Below are 23,108 nucleotides of genomic sequence, written 5' to 3' on the forward strand. Positions count from 1 at the left end.
TCTTGTGAGTTTCTTTGTTTTGAAGTCTATTTTGTCTGATACAAGTACTGCAACTCTGCTTTTTTCTCCCTATTAGTTGCATGAAATATCTTTTTCTATCCCTTCACTTTTAGTCTATGTATGTCTTTAAAATGAGTCTCTTATAGGCAGCATATAGGTGGGTCTTATTTTTTTTATTCATTCAGTGACTCTCTGTCTTTTGATTGGTTTATTCAGTCTATTTACATTTAGGGTGATTATCAATAGGTATGTACTTATTGCCATTGCAGGCTTTAGATTCGTGGTTACGAAAGGTTCAAGGTTAACTTCCTTACTAAGAGTATAACTTAACTCACTTAATAGGCTATTACAATCACAATCTAAAGGTTATTTTTTTTTCTCTTCCCCTTTTTCTTCCTCCTCCATTCTTTATATATTAGGTATCATATTCTGACTCTTCGTCTATCCTTTGATTGATTTTGGGGATAGTTAATTTAATTTTGTATTTGCTTAGTAATTAGCTGTTCTACTTTCTTTACTGTGGTTTTATTACCTCTGGTGACAGCTATTAAACCTTAGGAACACTTCCATCTATAACAGTCCCTCCAAAATACACTGTAGAGACAGTTTGTGGGAGGTAAATTCTCTCAGCTTTTGCTTATCTGGAAATTGTTTAATCCCTCCTTCAAATTTAAATGATAATCTTGCCAGATAAAATAATCTTGGTTCAAGGCCCTTCTGCTTCATTGTATTAAATGCATCATGCTACTCCCTTCTGGCCTGTAAGGTTTCTGTTGAGAAGTCTGATGATAGCCTGATGGGCTTTCCTTCGTATATGATCTTATTTCTCTCTGGCTGCTCTTAATAATCTGTCCTTATCCTTGATCTTTGCCATTTTAATAACTATATGTCTTGGTATTGTCTTCCTTGGGTCCCTTGTGTTGGGAGATCTGTGCACCTCCATGGCCTGAGCAACTATTTCCTTCCCCAGACTGGGGAAGTTTTCAGCAATTACCTCCTCAAAGACACTTTCTATCCCTTTTTCTCTCTCTTCTTCTGGTATCCCTATAATGTGAATATTGTTCCATTTGGATTCATTACACAGTTTTCTCAATATTCTTTCATTCCTAGAGATCCTTTTTTCTCTCTGTGCCTCAGCTTCTTGTATTCCTCTTCTCTAGTGTCTATTTCATTTATTGTCTCCTCCACTGTATCCAATCTGCTTTTAATACCCTCCATTGTGCTCTTCAACGATTTTCTCTGACCGGAATTCATTCCTGAGTTCCTGAATATCTTTCTATACCTCCATAAGCATGTTAATGATTTTTATTTTGAACTCCCTTTCAGGAAGAGTTACGAGGTCGATGTCATTTAAATCTTTCTCAGGAGTTGTATTAATAATTTTACTCTGAACCGGGTTCCTTTGGCATTTCATATTTGTATATGGTGCCCTCTAGTACCCAGAAGCTCTACTCTCTGGAGCTGCTCAGCCCCTGAAACAACATTAGGGGTTGCAGGGAAGTGGTATTGGTGCCTGGGGGGAGGAAAGAGCAGTTTCCTGCTTCCTGGTTGCTATTCCTGTCTCCACTGCCTGAACCAGTGGGCCAAGCAAACAGGTATAAGCCTCTGTGCTTTGCGTTTGTAGTTGCTGTAGACAGATCTTCCCTCTGGCTGGCCTAATGCCATGGTAGCATTTGCCGGTTTGTGAGCCAGGTGGGGCTGGCTGGGAGAAAGGCGCAGTAGGCTGCATATCATGGAGGGGGTCCTTGGAGCTGTGTTGCCAGCCAGGGAGCTGGAGTACCTGAAGATCATGAAAGCTCCCAACCTGCTGGGCAGAGTGCACACAGACAATTTTGTCTACCTGTCCTTTCCTCCTGAGCAGTAAGGTCTGTGCAATCCTTGCCCCTTTAGCAGCCCTCTTGCTAAGGGCTTCCTTGTTAGAAAGTCTCTCAGACTGCCTGCCTTTCTTTTTTGTTCCAGAGCAGCCAGATATGGATCCCTGCTTTCCACAAGCAGCTGGAATCTCAGTCTGTCCAGGAATTCTGCCTGTCTTAGCTTTCCAACCCCCTAATCACGAGAGTATCATGCAAGCACCATGAAATGTAGGTTTGTGCTCCCAGAGCAGATCTCCGGAGTTAGTTATTCAGCAGTCCCAGATCTCCGCTCCCTCCCTGCTCAGTTTCTCTTCCTCCCGCTGGTGAACTGGGGTGGGGGGAAGAGCTTGAGTCATGCCTGGCCACAGCTTTAGTATGTCACCCTGTTCTGTGAGGTCTGCTCCTTTCTCCAGGTGTATGCAGTCTGGCACAGTCCTCTTTCCTGTTGCTCTTTCAGGATTAGTTATATTAATTATATTTTTGTATTATATGTGGTTTTGGGAGGAAGCCTCTGTCTCACCTCTCACACTGCCATTTTTAATCCTCCCCCAGCTTCCTTTTTAATCCCATTCTATTCCCTGGATTATGTAGAAATAAATCCCAGATATTAGATCATTTCATCAGTAAGGATTTCAGTATCTCTAAAAGATAACTCTTTAAAAAAAATATATTCTCAATCCTGTTGTCATATTTTAGGAATTAACAGTAATTCTAAGAAATTGTCAAATATGATCAAATCCTCTCTATTTTATTTTTAAAAATTTCAAGTCCAGTGAGAAGCTGAAGAAAAAACAATGAACACTAGTGTACTCTTCATCTAGATTCATTAATTAACATTTTGTCACATTTACTTCCTCCCCTGTGTATTTCTATAGCAGTTATCCTCTAAAAGTGCCTTAAAACAACAATAATATCTCTCAAAATTCTGGGGGTTGACTGGTTTTAGCTGGTGATTCTGTTGCATGTGATGTTGGCTGGAGTTTGACTAGGCTGCAACATCTAAGATGGCTTACTGTCTCACCTTGGTGGTATTGGTTAAAAGGCTTAGCTGCGATGGCTAAATAACGTTTCTGTGCCTTCCTTCTGCTCCCTTTACCCCTCTCCCACCTCTCTTCATCTTTTCATCTCTTCATGTCATGTCAGAGCCTTTCCCTCCCATGTGGTCTCTCCAGCAGGGTAGCCCAGCTTTTTATACAACAGCTCAAGGCTCCCAAAAACATAAAAGGGGAAGCTGCCAGGCCTCCTTAATGTTTCAGCTTAAAATACACAGCATTGATTCCACCACTATTTATTGGCTAAAACACTCACAAGATCACCCAGATGCTCTGTGAGGGGGACTGCACAAGAGTAAGAATACTGATAGTAATGGTTCGTTGACATACACCATTTGAAATTGCAGGTAACAAGACACTTCACTCTAAAGTACTTAAGCCTGAATCTCCAAAGATATGGAAATTTTCTTACCATTTTCACACCTAAGAATATTAACAGTAATTCCATATATAAATCTAGTATAGAGCCCACACACATTTTCCCAGTTGTCTCCAAAATATTATTTGTCTCCAAAATATAATCAGTTCTGTTATACCTTAGTAAATTTCTCAGTCTCCAGGATCTCATTGTCAAATCTCCAGTTCTCCTTACACACACAGTTGTAACTTTGCTGTATATGTTTCAAAGAAAATAGATGGCAATAGATGAAAACTGCCTTTACTTTCGTTATGGAAGAAGTATCTCTGTTCCTATTTAAGGCCAGTCCCTCCAGTCATATCCAGAGTCTCATCTGCCTGTGCCTTCTAAAGACCTTTCCTCTTTTCTAAATGATTCCTGTTGTGCCTTAGTATCACCCATCATTAAAAAGCCCTCTTATGACCTTACGTTCCCCTCCAGCTACTGCCCCCTTTCTTTGCTCCCCGCACAGCAGAATTCTTTGAAAGAACTGTTTTCTTCATTTTCTCCACCTTCTTACTGCCTCCCCTTCTCTCATCAGCTTCTCCAAGTGGGCTTTCATCCTCCGCCATTCCACTGAAATGGTGTATGATGTTTATGAAGTTTACCTGGCAGTATTTCACACAATCCACCATTCTCTCCTTAACATTTAAACCTTCATAAATGTTCTTCTCTGAGCTTCCATGACCTCACAGTTGTTGGGGTTTTTTTCTTCCTACTAAACGAACTACTCATTACAAGGTTTGTTTATTTTGCTTCCCTCATCAGAACTCTTAACTATTGGAATGTTCATAGGATATTGTCCTTAGCTGTCTTCTTTTCTGCTTAACCTCTTTCCCTAAGTGATTTTAAATAGTACCACAGCCTCACAGACTGATGAAATATCAAATTCATCTCTTTGACCCGGATCTCACCCCTAAGCTTTAAACTTGTATATTGAAATGCCTACCTGAAATGTCCATTTGGCTGTCTAATTTTTATTGCCTGTCCAACCCTAAATGCCTTCCCCATATCAGCAAATAGTACTATCATATATCCAGTTGCTCAGGCCAAAAAATACTTCCTTCTTGATTTTTTGTTTTACTCCATACCTCACATTCAGTCCATCAATAAGTCCAGTTAGCTGTACCTCCAAAATATGTCCTGAATCAAACCATTTATCACAGCATTTTCAGAGCTACAGCTGTAGTCTTCCATCTCTTACCTGGGGCAGTATACATGATTCCTAATGTCTCTTCCTCCATTCTTGCTTCCCAACAGACAAACCTTTCATGAGTAAAGCAAAGTAATCTTTCTGAATCAAACCACACCATCACTCTTCGGCTTCAGACTTACTTGACTTCCCATTACACTCAGTCTAAGCTTCTGACCATAGCTTATCTCCACTTTCCCATTCTTTCATTCTACTACCTTAGCCATACTGTTATTCTCTATCTCTGTCCCTCAAATATGGTTAAGATCATTCTCATGGTAAGATCCTTTGCACGTAGGCTCCTTGAGGGTAAGGGCTATCGTGCCCTAATTAATTATCACTATATCCCCACCTTCTACAACAATGCCTGGCACACAGTACATTCTTATTAAATATTTGGGGCCCAATAGATTGGCTGAGGCAGCTGAGGAGGAGCAGGAAGATTGGCTAAGTAGGGTTTCACTGTTTCCAAACACCAGCCAGTAGGAAGAGCAAGTGCAAAGGCCCAGACGTGAGGAAGGTCATGGCAAGTTAGTGGACTAAAAAGTTGAGAATGATCTGCGTGACTAGAGCACAGTGTTGAGATGGAAAAACAGAGACTAGTTTTTACTCCTAAAGCCATAATTAGTAGTTTGAATTTTTATTTCAAAAGCATTAAGAAGTTACTGAATAATTTTAAGCAAACAGTTATTTGATAAAGATTTGTATTTGAAAAAGATCATCTTGGCTGCAGTATAGCGCATAAATTGTAGAGAACTAAAGTCATCCTGTGAGACCTGTTAGGAAGTTATTGCAAAGTCCAGACCAAAAGTTAATGGTGCCCTCAGACTCCAAGAAGGGACTAGTAGTTGCCAAGGGTGAGGGGTGGGGGAGAGAGGGAGAAGGGGATTGAGGGGTATTACAATTGGCACACATGGGGGGATCATGGGGAAGACAGTGTAGCACAGAGAAGGCAAATAGTGACTCTGTGGCATCTTACTATACTGTTGGGCAGTGACTGCAATAGGGTATTGCGGGGGGACACAATAACATGGGTTAATGTTGTGAAACCTTCATAAGAGTGTATATCAATAATACCTTAATAAAAAAGAAAAGGGGGAAAAAAAGTTAATGGTGCCCTAAACCAAGGTCTTGGCATTGAAAAAAAAAAAGTTGATGGATTCAAGAGATAATTAGGAAATAATGATGTATCTGATATGAGGGGATAAATAAGAAGTCAGAAATGACCCCCAGGTTCCTGTCTTTAAAAAACACTGCAGTGATCCCATTCACTGAAATATAGACTGTAGGAAAGGAGCAGGTTTCAGTTGGGATGGGGGAGAGGAAGATGATACTTATTCAGTATAAGAATGCTGAGTTTAAATACACAGTTCCCCTTTGATCCATTGTGCAAATTTCCTTAAAATGGGTTACTTTGTGGTCATATATGTTCCCATAAATCTTAAGTTGTTTTTGTATCCATCTGATAATCTTGTCCTGAAGACAAAGGAATATTGATTTTAATATCTCAAAGTAAATTTTCTTGTATCTGTTTTCTATCACATGGATTAATTACCAGTGTAATTCCAGGATTATGTGAGGTACATTGGTACATTGAGTGAAAATTACTGGTTAAGAAAAACTACCGTCACTTTTTTTAATGAGTATATAAGTAATAATATTCATCTTATGCCCTAAAATAGCTGTCTCAACTCCCAAATCTTTCTTCCCCTTAATAAATGTTACCTATCAGCTAACTTTGAATGTCTCAGTTCCAGATTTCCAGAAGTAATCTGATCAGTTGACTCAGATATCCATTCCTGGTACATACAGTAAGCTAAGGCGAAGGGAACAGGCAGGCTCATAAAGACTTCAGAGCTGCCCCTTCCAGGCTCTGGAAATGACTGTTTTTCCAAGAACAGAGGAAAGGAAGAAATTGTTGACACCTTTTGTATAACTTATTAAAAGTTGGGATCTTACTGCTTGCTTTTTGCATTTAATGTGTCTTGAATTTCTTTTCCTCTTTTATTGAAATTAAGTGAGTTTTAATGGTATTTAGTAAGGAATTCAGTACAATTTAAAAATGATGACAAGTTATTGATATAGAGTCCAAAACCAAGATGCTGTGAGCTTCAGAGTTGTCTGTGCTATGGAAAAGTATCATTTAAATGGTTAAAATTAAGTATTAGGATAGGTAAACAGCATATACTAATTTTTAAACAATCCATATAAAATGAATCGGTAAAGGTAATTCTTATTGACTAGTTAAATTCTTTTTATGAGAATTTACTTGTTAAGATGAGGATTTTGCTTTGGTAAAGTGTTTGAGACAGATTAGATAGATGGAGTCCCTTCTATCTGCTCTTGCAGACTGTATTAAAAATCATAATGAAATGTTGTTGCTTTCATAATTCAAATAACCAGAACAAAATCAGGACCATGCTGTTTATCCTAGCAGGCCATAGTCCAGAGATTAAGAAGGAACAGAAAGAAATGAGAGTTTTTTCCTTCTTCTCTCCCTAGATGAATGTTTTAAATATATATGTTGTCATACACTGGTGTCGTACCTAAGATGTGTATTACATATTTTATGTAGCTCTTTTGATTTAGAATATGTACAAAGGCGTATTTGATTATTAATGTGAAAACATACTCGTTTGACATACAATGTAATAAATGGGAAAATCTCAGTATTAGCTTAATCATTATAGCCTAATTGTTTATTTACTCATGTGACTATGGATATGGCTGTTTAATCTATCCTTAACCATAGTGCTTCTGATGATTGGTTAAGTTTCAGAACTATTGCTGTAGATCAGTGGTTCTCAACCAAGGGCAGTTTGTTCCCTAGGGGACATTTGACAGTGTCTGTCAATTATGGTTGTCACAGTTGGGGGAGGTGGTACTACTAGTATCTCATAAGTAGAGGTGAAGGATGTTGCTAGACGTTCTGCAGTACGCCAGACAACTTCCCCCACTCCCAACACAGAAAATTGTCCCACCCAGAATGTCAGTAGTGCTGGGATTGAGAAACCCTGATCTGGATGTAGTAAGATGAAATTGTATGTCCCAAGCAAGTTATGTATGAGGTTTAGAATAAATTACTCTCTGTACAGTAGGTGTCACCCTAGTCCAGAGATTTCAGTTTATTGAGAGGACTTTCCATCATGTTATGTTCTTCTTCCTCAGATCCTGACAGTTTTACTGAAGTAACTAAAGACTGTGATGAAAATAAAGAAAATAAAACTCCAGAAGGATCTCAAGGAGAGGTTGATTGGCTCCAGCAGTATGATATGGAACGTGAAAGGGAAGAGCAAGAGCTTCAGCAGGCATTGGCTCAGAGCCTTCAGGAACAAGTAAGAGATATTTATACTGTTACTTTCTCCACACCTGTCTCTCCCAAGAAATAGAATAATAATAACTAAATATGTGTTTAGCATTACTATGTGTCAGGCATTAGTCCAGGTACAAAAAAATTTGTTTGGGGCTTTCTTAGTGGGTCTATAGCAGAAACATTGATAGTTTTTCTTTTTTTGAAAATCCAAATGTAACAAAATGTAATGTTGGTTATCTCCCATTACTGTAATTCATTGCATGCTAAAACAAGACAGGTTAAGAGAGCATGCCCAGTCCAACTTAATTTTTCAAGCTATCGAAACAGCCAGTATACCACTGTGGCTTTACCATTAATATATTAAGGCAATGTATTTGTTTTGTTTATTTCTCAAATATAAATCCTTTCCTGTGAATTAATTTGAACATTAAATTCTTTCTCTTTTTTTAAAGTTTAACGGCTTATTTTGGAAAAAAAATCAACATTAAATTCTTAGGAATATTATCTGAATATTGTCTAAAGTTTCAGATTTTAATTACAGACTAATATCTGCTCCTTTCTTTATGTAATAATCTATTCTTAATTTTTAGTTCCTTATGCTTATAGTTCCCAGAGCTGGTTGATTTGCACTGTTGCAGTCACCTCAGGTATCTGACTAAAAGGTGATGTTTTCATGGTTGCCTAATCCTATGCAGTCCAAGCCATGTCAGTAATAAAAACTTACCAAGACTCCCTAGAGTGAAAGCACAGTGTTTGCAAATAATTAGATTTAAAAAGCTCATTTTTCTAGAACAGTGGGTCTCAATCTTAACTGCACATTAATATTATCTGTGGAGCTTTAAAAAATAATGATGCCTGGGCTGCTCTGCCCCTCAGAAATTCTGATGTACTTGATCTGGAGTGTGGTCTGGGCATCTAGATTTCTTTTCTTTTTCTTTTTTTAAATAAGGGTTTTAAAACTCCTGCCATGATCCTAATGTGCAGCCAAGGTTGAGAACTGCTGCTTTAAAACCACTTCAGAACCAACTGTTCTATATCCTTTTTTTTTAATTATTATTTTTTTTTATTGAAGTATAGTTGGCAAACAACATTATTTAGTTTCAGGTGTACATCATAATGCTTCCATGATTATATGCATTATTAAATGCTCACCACAATAAGCATAGTTATTATACTTATTGTAATGTTATTACAGTATTATTGACTATATTCCCTATGCTGTATTTTTCATCCTGTGACTTATTTCTTTATTTTATGCCCATATATATATGGTCCATCCATGTTGTCAACAAATGGGATTTCTTTGTTTTTCATGGCTGAATAATATTCCATTGTCTATATCTACCACTTTGTCTTTATCCATTCATCTATTGACTCTATATCCTTTTATTTATAAGAAGTATCTCTCAAGCTGCCTTGTCATCAAGATGTATATGTCAAACTATTTTACAAGTAATGTATAGTAATCATTTGTTTTAAAAAACTTACTTCTAATATAAAAGACCCCATGGTCTGATAAAATCATATAGGTACAATTAAGAAACAATAGGTCCTTTATGAGAGAAATGCAAATTAAAACCACAATGAGATATCACTTCATACCAGTTAGGATGGCCAACATCCAAAAGACAAACAACAGTAAATGTTGGCAAGGATGTGGAGAAAGAGGAACCCTCCTATACTGCTGGTGGGAATGTAAATTAGTTCAACCATTGTGGAAAGCAGTATGGAGGTTCCTCAAAAAACTAAAAATAGCAATACCATTTGACCCAGGAAATCCACTCCTAGGAATTTACCCTAAGAATGCAGCAGCCCAGTTTGAAAAAAACAGATGCACGCCTATGTTTATCGCAGCACTATTTACAATGGCCAAGAAAGGGAAGCAACCTAAGTGTCCATCAGTAGATAAATGGATAAAGAAGATGTGGTACATATACACAATGAATATTATTCAGCCATAAGAAGAAAATAAATTCTACCATTTGCAACAACATAGATGGAGCTAGAGGGTATTTTGCTCAGTGAAATAAGCCAGACGGAAAAAGACAAGTATCAAATGATTTCACTCATAGGTGGATAGGTGGAGTATAAGAACAAAGAAAAATACTGAAGGAACAAAACAGCAGCAGACTCACAGATCCCAAGAATGGACTAACAGTTACCAAAGGGAAAGGGACTGGGGAGGATGGGTAGGAAGGGAGGGACAAGGGGGGGAAAGGGGCATTACGATTAGCAGACATAATTTAGGGGGTGGGGGGCACGGGGAAGGCTGTACAACACAGAGAAGACAGTAGTGATTCTACAGCATCTTACTACGCTGATGGACAGTGACTGTAATGGGGTATGTGGTGGGGACTTGATGGGGGAAGTCTAGTAACCATAATGTCACTATTGTAATTATAGATTAATGATACCAAAATAAAATAAAAAGAAACAATAGGTCCTTAAAGTATAGACTGTACATATCTCTTCACAACTCCACATTGAGGAGCATGTGGGTAACTTCAGATTGGCCATGGTGGAAGTTTTTATAACTTGAAAATGGGCAAATGCTATAAATAAGGAGGAAAAAAAAGAACAGTTTGCTAAGTATCTGCTATGTGCCAGGTATTTCATACATATAAGAGGAAAGGGAATTACATCATAATAGCACATTGAATAGCTTTCAGTTGGTAAGCCAAATGTCACTGACTCAAGGAGATAGCATATAAGCCTTTTTAACCCCCAAGGTTGTGTTTCACTAGGACACTGTTAGAAAAAGTAAAGAACTCCACATCCCTCAAAAGGTCAAATTCCAGACATCCATGATATTATAGAAAATATTTTTGACAGCTACTTCCAGAGCAGCTGATTAAGTAAGTTTGATCAATACCTCTTCAAATACCTTCCTTTTGTTCCTTTAGGAGGCCTGGGAACAGAAAGAAGATGACGACCTCAAAAGAGCTACGGAGTTAAGTCTTCAAGGTGAGGGAATTACATTTTTTTAAATGGTGAAATATCAAACATTGAAGAGCATAAAACTGTGTCTGTTATTTTTAATAATGTAGCAAATTTGAACACCTCTCACGTAAAAAGAATCTTGGCAGTTATTTGTATCCCCCCTCTGTCTCCCCTCTCTCCTAGAGGAAACCATTGTTCTAACATTCATATTCATCATTAGCTTGCATGTTCTTTTTAAATAAGTTTACTATCTATATCCATATCACTAAACAATGTACTTTTTTAATTTAAAAAAAATTCAGAAGCAAGGGCATTCTATCTGGTAGTCCATCTGTGTGGAAGAGCAGTATTGCCACTGGTGGGACGCCTAGTAGGTAATGTGACTTGTTTCCCCTTGCATTCACATGAGCTCACTCTGGGGAAGTCAGTGGGCAAATTGGGGAGTGAGTATTTGGAAACATGGTGTTCACCATAGTCATGGCATTTGGCAGAACTAATGTAAAGACCAGGTGCTGGAAGTCCACAGGGACATGTGGTGACAGGAAGTGGGTTAACTATATTTTCTGTCTCTAAGATCACCCTGATCTGGTTCGGGCTCTCAGAGATAGATGAAAGCAGAACACTTTGGTGGTATGAAATGAGTGTTCTAGGCTGATGGTAGACACAAGGGCATCGAGGTGAGAGCAGGAATTTCACTGGCACATGGTTGAAAACTATTAAAAATAACAAACAATTCAAGCTAGGTTCACCCAGGCATTCTGTCCTCAAATTAAAAAGATGGTATAGTAGTGGTAGTGATGACTGTCTCAAGTCATTGCTCCAGTCTACTGCGTGCCCTCTACATGCATGTACAGATATCCTGAGAGCTCTCTAACCATTCTCTTGGGGATTCCTTCTGATTCTCTCCTTTGTTTGAATCTCCTATTTTCTGTATTTCCTGCCTCCTCATTTTTGATCTACCTGAACTTTGATGGAGAAAATCCCAGTGGTTCTCTTGAAAAAGAGGGACTTAGATGTTATGGAGACCTTGCAAGTTTCATTATAGCCTAGTATTTGATTGACAGTTTGTCTGAATATAGAATGCAGGTTTGCAATCATTATGAAAGCTTTGTTTCCCCCAACTTCATGCTAATGGGCAATTGTAAAAGTCTTGTTTGCAGGGTTGCTGTATTATAAAGTCTAAAGCTATGCTTTATCCTGATGTCACCTTTTTTCTCTAAAAGTGTATTATCTTCTCTTTGTTGCTAGTGTGATGAAGTTTCACAGTGCCTTGATGTGGGTCTGTTTCATCATTTTGCTGGACACTTAGTGGATTATTTTAATCTAGAAACTGTCCTTCAAGTCTAAAAAATGTTCACTGATTTCCTCCTTTTCACTTTGTTTTCTCTTTTTGAAACTCCTCTTAGACCTCTTGGTCTGGTCCTCTTAAATTTCTCATCTCCAGTTTTCCATCTTTTTGTCATTTTTCATACTTGCTGGGAAGTTTCTCCAATCTTATCTCCAACTCTGACCATTTTTTTGAGTAATTTATTTCAATTGTATTTCTAATTTTCAAGAACTAATTTGTTACATGATTGTTCCTTTTTTATAAGGTTTAAGGTTTTTATTATTTTGTTTATGGAGGTGGTACTGTCTCAATCCTCTGAGGATATTAAATATACTTCATTTGTTTGTTGATTTGAAGCTACTCCCTGAATGGATTCAGTTCCTCCAGATTGCTCTGTCCTGTGTGTTTATTATGGTCTTTATATTCTTTGTTAGAGGGTTTCCTCAGATGTCTAGTAATCCTTAGCTGTCAGCTCATTGAGAATAAGGAACTGAAATAGGTGATTGGAAGCTCTGAGCATATGAATAGCTGGGGCTTGTCAACTTTAAGTTTTACAAAACGGGACTGTTTGGGGGATAATGTTACTATTTTAGGCCTTTCTCTTGGGCTGATCAGATTCCTAAAGAAGAGTTTTCTAATCTCTAAAGGTAAAAGATGGAGCCACCAGAGTTCTGGCAGGCAGGTATAGGAAGGGATGGGAAGCAGCCTATACTCATCCTTCAACATTCATCCTTCAACATGTAAACTGTTGCCTACTCATCTGTTTTCCGCATGGTGATCATGGCCTTCCCTGTGCCCAGCATCTCCCAGTCCAGTCTTGTCTTATGCTCTCCAGAGAATAGAGCTCCTGGCTTCTGTCATTGCCCAATAGCATGAAATGGGGGAAAGTAGATCTAGGAGTGTTTCTTAAACAGCTTTCATCTAATCCTTATTTTTATCCCCTTATTAGCCTCCAGTTTCAGAGGTACCTGTATCCCAAGTTGTATATTTTTGAAGATTCTGTGATATAAATTGGATTGTTCGCCATTTTTCCGTTACTGGCTTAGGATTTGGCTTTGGCTTTCGTGGGTCTGCTAACTCACCCACATGTCTACTTTTCAGTTTTCAGAATTTTGATGCTGTAGTCTCTTCCTGTTCTTCCCATTCGTGGCATTCATTTTAGTCTTGATTTTAGTGGAATTATATTTTAAAGCAATCAGAGCTATTTATTTACAAATGCTTCTGGGATTCTTTATTTAAAGCCTTTATTAAAGGTGGATTCTTCCCATGGAAAAACATTATTAGAGAAAAAGTGGATCTTGGATTTATTTGTTTTTTAGTGTATGTTAGGTGAAACTTAAAATAGTTACAGTCTGAATTTTCCTTATTTTTGTTAAATTTCAAAAAGTGATTTAATATTGAAGAAAACAAAAAGATAGTGACCCTTTTATGGTCTCTTTTCTGTGAGATAGTTCATAGTTGCTCCCATACTTCAAACATAATTTATATAACTTGGAATTTAGTGAAATTGAATTATCTGTAAAATTATATTCTCTTCAGTTTTATTCCTTTGTTATGAGAATTATATTCCCTTTCATATAAATATATTTAAAAGAAAAAGGAACATTTCTTTTATGGTTAACTGGTGCCTGAATTACCACTCCCCAGAGTGGGCTGGGTAAATTGAAAACCTAGTAATAGCATGCTTTATGTTTTCTTAGGATAATAAATGCATACCTCAAGCTATTTTTTTGTCTTCTTAACCATACCTCTCTGTGTCTAGTCCAAGAACTTTTACAAGACTTTGTCTTTTTGTTCTTCAGAGTTTAACAACTCTTTTCTGGATTCATTGGGTTCTGATGAGGACTCTGGAAATGAGGATATTTTAGATATGGAGTACACAGAAGCTGAAGCTGAGGAACTGAAAAGAAATGCTGAGGTGGGTGATGTTTTATTCCCTAAGTAGAACTGGTCAGATGGTCAGGACTATTCCTCCTGCTCTTTTATCATCAGAGGCCCCACTTTGCATGTTCTTTCTGCCCTTTGGCTGCCAGCAAATGGTTTCACTTTGTCTTGCCCTTTGCTCCTTATTTCATACACACAAGATTCAAAATAAAATGAAACAGAAACAGAAATATATCCTAATCACCTCATGTGCATGTTGAGTAATAACTTAAGGAACATAGCTCTCAAAGTCATATGTATATTAAATCACCTTTAGCTCTACCAAACTATGTTATCTTGAAAGTTAAATCCCAAAACTAATTGGTTGTTATGCAAGTTAAAACCATTGAATTGATTACATTAAACTAGCACATTAGAATCTTTTTCCCTTCTTCAATTTCTTTTTCATGTTTTCCAAATTTGTTATAATTTTAATTACCCAGGATCCTACTATCCTAACACAACTGCTGTTAGCATTTTGACATTCTTTTGTTATCTCTACCCCAAGTATGCTTTTAAAAAGTCATGGTATAAGTAGTTTTTTTGTACTGTTTGTTAAAGACAAATTACCTGTTAAGCATCTTATTTTTAATGGCTGTATTGTGTCCCCTCGAATGAACATGCTATTTATTTTATTTAATTTTGACATTGAGCATTTTTATGTTTCTGTTTTTTTCACTGTAATAAGTATTGCATTGAGGAACTGAATATGATTGTAACATTTTCTGTATTTAGGATTTTCTTTAAATAATCCCTAGAAGTAAATTGCTGTATCAAAGTTTGTGAACATTTTAATGGTTTCTGGCTTACATGCAGCTGTATTCCTTCCCAGCATTGTACCTTACTGTGCTGCCTGCAGTGTATGAATATCACTTTTCAATTGTTTTATTTTTCTACTAATAATGTTTTAATAGCATTTAAAAAAATATTTAAAATGTAAATCATGCATAATCTCAGTGACAACACAGCAACTCTTTTTTTTTCATTCTGTTTTCCATTATTTAAATGTTTACATACCTGTATTTATAGAACTATTGTTATATGCATTCATGTGGGTTTAAAAAACGAAGTTAACGTGTTGCTGACCCCATAACTTTTTTTTTATTAAGGTATCATTGATATACGTTCTTATGAAGGTTTCACAAGAAAATGTGGTTACTACATTCACCCTTTTATTATTGAGTGCCCCCCCCAATACCCCATTGCAGGCACTGTCCATCAGTATAGTAAGAGCCACAGAGTCCCTACTTCTCTTCTCTGTGCTACACTATATTCCCTGTGACCCCACACACACCATGTGCACTAATCATGATACCCCACGATCTCCTTCTCCCTCCCTACCCACCCTTGCACACCCCTCCCCTTTCGTAACCGCTAGTCCCTTCTTGGAGTCTGTGAGTCTTCTGCTATTTTGTTCCTTCAGTTTTGCTTCATTGTTATACTCCACAAATAAGGGAAGTCATTTGGTATTTGTCTTTCTCTGCCTGACTTACTCACTGAGTATAATACCCTCTATCTAGCCCCATCTATGTTGTTGCAAATGGTAGGATTTGTTTCTTTTTTACGGCTGAATAGTATTCCATTGTGTATATGTACCACATCTTCTTTACCCATTCATCTACTGATGGACACTTTGACCACATCATTTTTTTTTTTTTTAGGAGAGCCAGGGAGACTTTTATTGAGAGATACAGTGAGAGGACAGAGCTCCTGGCAGAGGGGACAAGAGAGCCCATAGTGGTGCATTGTCTAGGGGTTTTATAGGCAGTTGAGGATATTTGGGAATATGAAAAAAAAGTTTAGGGGTGTGGACTTGTTAAGTGGTCCCTGAATATTAAAAATTAACTTAACATAAGGAATTTCCTGCCTTGATTTCTTTTTGGGACCCGCATCCTGGTTTGGGAGCATATCAAAAGGCTGCCTGCCCAGCTCCCAAGGTGGGCTGAGGTATTGTCTGTAAAATCTTACTTGTTAAACCTCCTGGGTGTTAAAATGCAGTCTTACCTTTAAGGTGGAATCCTTCCTGCCCTTTACTATGCTGCCCACAGCTGGATCTGCATGCTAAATTAGTTGCCCAGTTTGCAAAATCACCTCATCAGATCTGAAGGAGGAAAGACAGCACATAGGCCTGAGCCTTTTAGCATACTAAAGTGAAACTTACACATGATTACAAATGATTAGCATAATAGAAACATGTGCTACTCTTCTTTATCTGGGGAATATTAACTGATCTCACTGAAGAATGACTCTAGAGCTTAATATTTAACACAGACTTTTGGTAGGGGGTTTCCTTGCAGGTAGTTACATTGCTCTGACTATAAATATCCTGCCTTGCTTTCTCCAGAGGCCCTCACCCTATTCTGTCTAAGCCCTGTCTCATTCCCCCCTCTACAGATAGAGACCGTAGCTGCTGCTAGGGGAAAGGGGCGAAACAGGTCTGGCTGCTTCATGCTGAGGGGGGGTGCTGTAAGGGGCACGGCTAGGTCTCTATCACTGATCAATCGAGGGGGCCTCAGAATATGGGTACTTCATCCTGGGTTTCATTTCTGTTAATATTTGCAGTTTTATGGCTTCTTGTGGTGGTTAGCATTGGGTTCCGTGAAATTGATGAAGTTAGGAGAGAGTTAGGAACGCCCCCTGCCTCATTCAGAGGCCAGGGCTGCCTGAAAAAGCAGGCTCCGAAGTTATCCCAGAGGAGCCCCCAAAGATGATGCCAGGGGGGTCTTCTTGTTTGTGGAGTCAAAGAATGAACTTAGCGAACAGTCAAGGTAGGAGAGCAAGGTACAGGCTTTTATTTAGAGATAAAGTGAAAGGACAGAGCTCCCAGCTCACGCCAGGAGGGGACAAGAGAGTCTCAGTCCCCCCCATAACTTTTAAAAATAAATAATACTATATTAAGATGCTCTACCACTAACCATGTAACTGTGATTGGGCCTGTTGTTCCAATTTTTCATAATTATAGATAATGCTACAGTAGATAATTTTATACACACACTCTTTTTTCTGAATTATTTTCTTTGAATAAATTATTAGTTGAGTACAGAATTCTTTGGTCTGGGGGTATGAACAGTACCAACTACTGAATTTTTTTATTGAGTCTGCATAAATTCTGAAATTTAGCCATGTCGATTTTGATAATAAATTAAAATGTAGTGGTTTGCTTTTATTCAAATGAAGAGTTAAAGTCATGCTCACTTCTGTTTTCCAGACAGGAAATCTTCCTCATTCTTATCGGCTCATTAGTGTTGTCAGTCACATTGGTAGCACTTCTTCTTCAGGTAAATGGACATCATGATTCACCATTTTATAAATGAAGTAGCCAGCATTTACTCCTTATCAGGTTGCTCTGGGCCTAGCTTTGTGAAGTGTAAGTTGAATACATCATGAAAAACTTAGAAATCTTCTTTTTGATCACAGTAAATGTCAAATGTGTTAATAGGTGCAACTGTTTTAATTTTTCTGCTCATAAATGATGCAGATGCCCCTAAAGAAAATTTATTTATCCAAAAAGTTGTCCCATTGTAGCATATTCGAATCTCCTGTAGACTTCTGTACATGTTCTTTGAATGGCTTTTAAAAACGTTGAGGGTAATGTGGATGGGGTGGCTGCTTGTATCTCATTCTGAAATTTCCTCTGAGAAAAATTCAGTGTTTTTTTTTAAATCTCAATTTTATTTAATTTCAGGTCATTACATTAGTGATGTGTATGACATTAAGAAGCAGGCATGGTTTACTTATAATGACCTAGAGGTATCTAAAATTCAAGAGGCTTCTGTGCAGACTGATCGGGATCGGAGTGGTTATATCTTCTTTTACATGCACAAGTAAGAAACTTTGCCAGATCTGAAGCCAGGGCTAAAAATCACCCAAACTCTTTCTTTTTCCGTTAAGAGTTAAAATGTTCTCATCACATATTGATTGACAATTTTTGGGTTTTGTTATCTTAGCTTAGTGCTCATATCAGTATTTCCTTAAAAATGCAGAGTATTTTCTCTCTTAACTCAGCATCATTAATTACTTATCACATAGTAACATCTGTGTGAGGAACTAAAGACTCTTACACTAGAAGCTGTTCTATTTTAAATCATTTTGTTCTGCCAGTTACATCAGCTAGGAGATCTGAGTTATGTGGAGGAAACTATGTCACATTCTCACCAGAGCTAGCCATTGCTGTCACTGTTCCCCTCCTGAGTATTCTCAGAAATCGGCACTTGGGTTAAGATGGTGATCAAATGAATGAGCTGCTTATTTAATAAATTGAGGCACCAAATGGGATCCTGCAGGCTTCATCAGTATCCTTTTTTGCCTATCCTTTGGCTTTGCTCACTAAACTTCCTGTTTTATTTTTGTTTTGTTTTAAGGGAGATCTTTGATGAGCTGCTGGAAACAGAAAGGAACTCTCAGGCACTTAGCCTAGAAGTGGGGAAGACCACTCGTCTGGCTTCATGAGAAACAAATCCCCGGGTTGGCAGTGTGCACTGCGTATTTTCCTTTACTGCTGCCCGCTCACCTTTTCTCTGCCAGAGGAGAATTTGGAATTCTACTTGATGCGGGAGCAACAAACAGCTCAGGGCCAAGCAAAAGATGAAAATTGCAGTTATGCGGAATGTTCCAAGCTGATTGTTTTATGGACACTTCGGTCTCACATCTGTAGCTGATTATCCTCTTTTCCTCCTACAAGAGTGGCACTTCCTTTGTCTTAGGAATACGTGTTGTAAATATATATACATATGTACATACACACACATACATGTGGAATGAATGGAGCCTTAAAGAATTAGAATGAGCCACCAGAGTATGCCTGCTCAAAATTAATAGCACAGCAGTTTAGAGAAGAAGTGAAGTTATCAAAGAGTCGATTCACCTGAGAAATGGGTGAAGATTTACGTATCAGTTGGCATTTATCTTTTGTGTTCCTTGAGTAGTTTGACTCACGTGTAATGTTCCATTTGTGTTTCTTACTAGTAAAGTTCACTGGAAAGCCAGCTCTCAATGTTACACTAATGACAGTTTGTCCCCCTTGTGAAGAAGGGGCAGGGCATTCCTGCCACCTAACTTGGAGGACTTTTTTTAAAAGAATTACTTCATGGATTTGTAATGCTTCTGCTGTTTACTTGCAGTCCCAAGAAATGGATTGTTGGTGCTTTGGAATGTGTTGTGGTCCCACATTTGGTATTCATTGTACACTTTGTATTTTCTTTAAAGAGATTTCCTTCACACAGTACGTTCATTGTATATCATCTATATTATTATGGTGATGAAGATGGAATCTTTATTTTTTTCTTCTGTATCATTCTTCCATGGAGCATGCATTACCCTAACAGATTACAACCAAAACAAGAGGGAGGAGCAAGAATACTTAGGGATAAGAAAGAGTGCTAGTATCTCTGTCTCTCAAATACAGAGAAGTCAAGAGGAGTATTCCTGTGTTAAAGGTAAGATTTTGGACCACTAAAGCTAAAAGCCCTGCTGCCAGTGTGAAGTTAAGTATATGAGCTATAGGATAAAGTTTGAATTCATTTGCTGTTTGGTTTTGCCCTTAAGACAGGGTAGGAAATAAAATATGATTGGTTTAATCCCAAGAACTAAGAAATAACTAAGGTGCATAATATATTTATCTTACTTTTTAGGTGTTCTGAGTTGAGGCTAAATGGGGGTGCAACATTAAATGCTACATTAGTCCCTCAGCTGTATTTCATCAGCTTGTGAAATCACTTAAAGAAATGAGTTTGAAAGTAGAAGTCTGTTCCCAAAATGATTTGGTGAGCCCAGGGATCATTAGGATCACATATAGAGATAAGTGTAGCAAAATGAAACCTTTGATATTTTCTTTCTTGTTTTTTCTTGCTTTTATTATAAGCAAGGAGATACGCTCTTGATTCAGTTCTGAGGTAGGGACAAAACCATAGCAGGTTTTCATATCTTTTCTGGAAGATTGTCTTAAGATTGAGTTCTAGACCCACTCTTGGAACGTCAGTGTGTTCTGATTCCATGAACTATTCTGAAACTTTTAATATTTGAATCATAAATGGCTCCAGTACTTTTGTTTAACTACTGATGAAAGCTTTGCCTCCTACTTACCTACCTATTACTATAGTGAATGATCCAAATAGTGTGATGATAGAATATGCAGCAGTATAGAGCATGGGAAAATACTTGTTTTAAAAGTTACACCGTTTTAGATTTTGCTTTATTTCCACCATGGAGCCTCTTTTGTTTTGTTTTGTTTTTTAAATAACTGGTTTTCTCATAAATGAGTGGTGATCAAATTATTGAACTATTTATTCTCTTCTTGTGTTTGAGAGGTACTGTTAAAAATGAGTGGGAATGATTTGAAATGAGGGGTGCATTAGAGCATTAAAAAAAAAAACAAAAAATGCCATGAGCCTAGACCATGAAGGACCCTCAGGTGACCTGATTTTCATAGCTTGCGTGTATATGTGGTTTAGAAATACATGTGGCTTAGAAACCTAATTTGATTTAATCCTCATGTCTGGGCAGGACTTGTTAGTTAAAAATAGGTTATTGGGGTAGATGAGTTAACTCTCTGTTTATAGGCTTGCAAGTTTGGGACTGAATTGTCCTCAAAATCCACTGCTGTGGCCTGGCCAGCCTTCCCTCTCCCTCTACTACGTGATCTCTCATCACTTTCACTGCAGTTCCTTTCTCATTTTGGTTCGGAGAAGGGTTCATAACTATAGACGGAGATTTCAGCTGGCCATGGTTATGGGGTTTGTTGTGTTTTTGAGCCGGCTGTATATATTTTTAAGTTGTAAGCAGACAGTATATTGTTTTTTTTTTTGCAGTGTGATCAGTTTGCTTAGATTGGGCGGAGGGTGTTGGGGCCAGGAAGGGACAAGTTAGATAGCAACAGAGTGCTTAGTCCTGGGCAGCCTGCACAATAACTATAAACCTTCCCATTGAAAATGCCAAATGTGGTTACACTACTTTAAGTGACATGTAATTGGAACTTGACAGCACTTGCTCTGCACACAACTGATCTTAATTGGAATTTTTTGGAAGGGAAAACTAACCTAATTTCAAACTTAATAAATTGTTGTTAAGCACCTGAGATTATGGAGAATTGGAAAGTTGCCTGTAGCCAGATGCTGTTAGCACTTTATTAGCCATGACTATAATTTCAGCTATGAGAAGATAACCTGTTTCGTAGGGAATATATTTGTGTGTACACAGCCACAAGTTTGGTCTCAGCAGAATAGAATAAGAGGCAAATCCATGAATTGTTCTATTTATATTTTGATTCCAAGAGTTAATTGTTTACTTGCCATGGTCTGTTAATTTCAGGCCTAACTTAATGGCTCAATAACAAATATAACAACAGTAAATGTGTTTACATTTTAAGAAGTATGCAGTGTGATAGTACAGATCAGTTAACTATCTCTGGGAGGCAAATGTTAGACTACAGATTTCTATTCTCTCTTGTATCAAGTGTACAATTCTTACAAAAGAGAAGCTTTAAGAATTTGAACCTTCAGCAAGTGAATTCATGAATTTACTTATTTTTCCATACTGCAGTTACCATTATGTAACTTTATAAATACAGCTCTACACCTGCATAGCTACAAATATAGTTGTATAATGAAAAATATTTGGAAATGCTTAAATTAAAGAGATTCCTGGCAGTGACTCTATACAGTTGAGTATTATAAGTGTAAAAAAGAAAAAAAAAAAGGCATGGTGAGGGGATTGGAAACAGAAAAGGTAGTTTGGAAACTCATTTGTGATCTACTAAAGAGATTATATTAAAACAAATACTACCCTTTTTCTTCTCTCTCCTCTGAAATGACTGCAATCAATGCTTAGTCATCCAGCCTTTTTTTTTTCTGTTTAATTAACCTCCGTTTAAGTGGTCTTTTGTTTTAAATTCGGAAAACAGAGCTAGCTTTCCCAGTACATGTCGGTCTTGTATATATGGAGATTTTTTGAAAAATCGCCAACAACCCAGTACCGGACGCAAGTCTCAGAAAAGTGTCTCCCCAACTACGTCCTTTTCCTCCTTCCCATTGTGTTTTACACTGATGATGCTCTTAAGTTTACAAAAACTAAACAGTTTCTGCCCTTTAACACCCTTCTAATGCATTACTTCAAAATTCTAATTTTGTCTCTGTTGATGTGTCTTATTAACATCTGAAAAATATATATATTTTATTGGAAAACTAGTCTGTTCACCTTGAGAGTTGTGACAATTCTTTTGCTGTGTCTCACCAGTCATTGACTCCCTCGTGGCATGCTCTGATTACGAGACTTCAGGCAGTCTCTTTCATTGTATCATATTTATATACAAAAACTTTTCCTTTCTGTGTGTACTGTATGTCTGAGATTTTGAAATTATTAACAAAAAGTGTGTCAGTATGAACATAGGCAGTTGATTTTAGTAACATTGGACCTAAAATACAGAGATTTGAAGTATAGGCATGTCCACTGGTGTAAGAATAGAGTGGATGAGGGTCTGGATCAGGACCCAAGTTCATTAGCTCGAATACCAAAACAGTGAAGAGACAGACCATACATGGTTTGTGCACACCTCTTGTCCCCAGGTTTCCCTCCCTCTGAGCTTTTCCTTTCATCCCCGACTTCTCTGGCCTGTTGTCAGTGTTGTTTATTTATGCTACAGAGGGGAAAACAGAGGTTTCCTACACTTTGCTTAATTGAGCCACTACCAGACTTGCTGGCAGCTTTGGCCGCATTTATGAGGTAATTTTCTTTGTGTTCAGAGTGACTGTTGATTCTGATTCTTTATATTGTTTTGTATGGAGCGGCACTTTATCTGTGTTTTAGCAGAACTGTTCCTCTATCCTTTACGGTTTTTCCTTGTTTTTGTTTCCTTTTTAAATTATGCATAGAGTTTTTTTGTGTGTATGAAATTAAAGCCTTTATTAACCTTGTGTTGTTTTGACGGTTATTTCTAAAAAGGACATAATTCTTCAGACAGTTGTGGAAGTTGTGAAAATTCCCTTCTGTTGGTCTTCTGACTTGGACATCCTGCAGCCTGTTGCACCTTAAAGGAAATGGAATGGTGCACCAGTGACCACGTTCCCACTGTGTTCATCCGAGGAGACTGTGAAGCTTTTTGGAGGTTCTGTATAGTAA

The 23,108-nt window shown here is 37.7% G+C and overlaps 1 protein-coding gene across 3 annotated transcripts in view; it reads left to right on the top strand.

The window, feature by feature from the left end:
* Positions 1–22,903, top strand: part of USP37 (ubiquitin specific peptidase 37) — a 93,702-nt gene extending 70,799 nt beyond the window's left edge. For all 3 annotated transcript variants that reach the window (XM_037016217.2, XM_037016216.2, XM_037016215.2), the window contains 6 exons: positions 7,663–7,829; positions 10,711–10,771; positions 13,877–13,992; positions 17,206–17,275; positions 17,683–17,821; positions 18,359–22,903. In XM_037016217.2, coding sequence (XP_036872112.1) covers positions 7,663–7,829; positions 10,711–10,771; positions 13,877–13,992; positions 17,206–17,275; positions 17,683–17,821; positions 18,359–18,446 — 641 coding nt within the window. In that variant the 3' untranslated portion in view covers positions 18,447–22,903. The remainder of the gene's footprint in view (positions 1–7,662; positions 7,830–10,710; positions 10,772–13,876; positions 13,993–17,205; positions 17,276–17,682; positions 17,822–18,358) is intronic.
* Positions 22,904–23,108: the final 205 nt, after the last annotated feature.

The sequence above is a fragment of the Manis javanica genome, chromosome 12, assembly GCF_040802235.1.
Source record: "Manis javanica isolate MJ-LG chromosome 12, MJ_LKY, whole genome shotgun sequence".
Classification (NCBI taxonomy): Eukaryota; Metazoa; Chordata; class Mammalia; order Pholidota; family Manidae; genus Manis; species Manis javanica.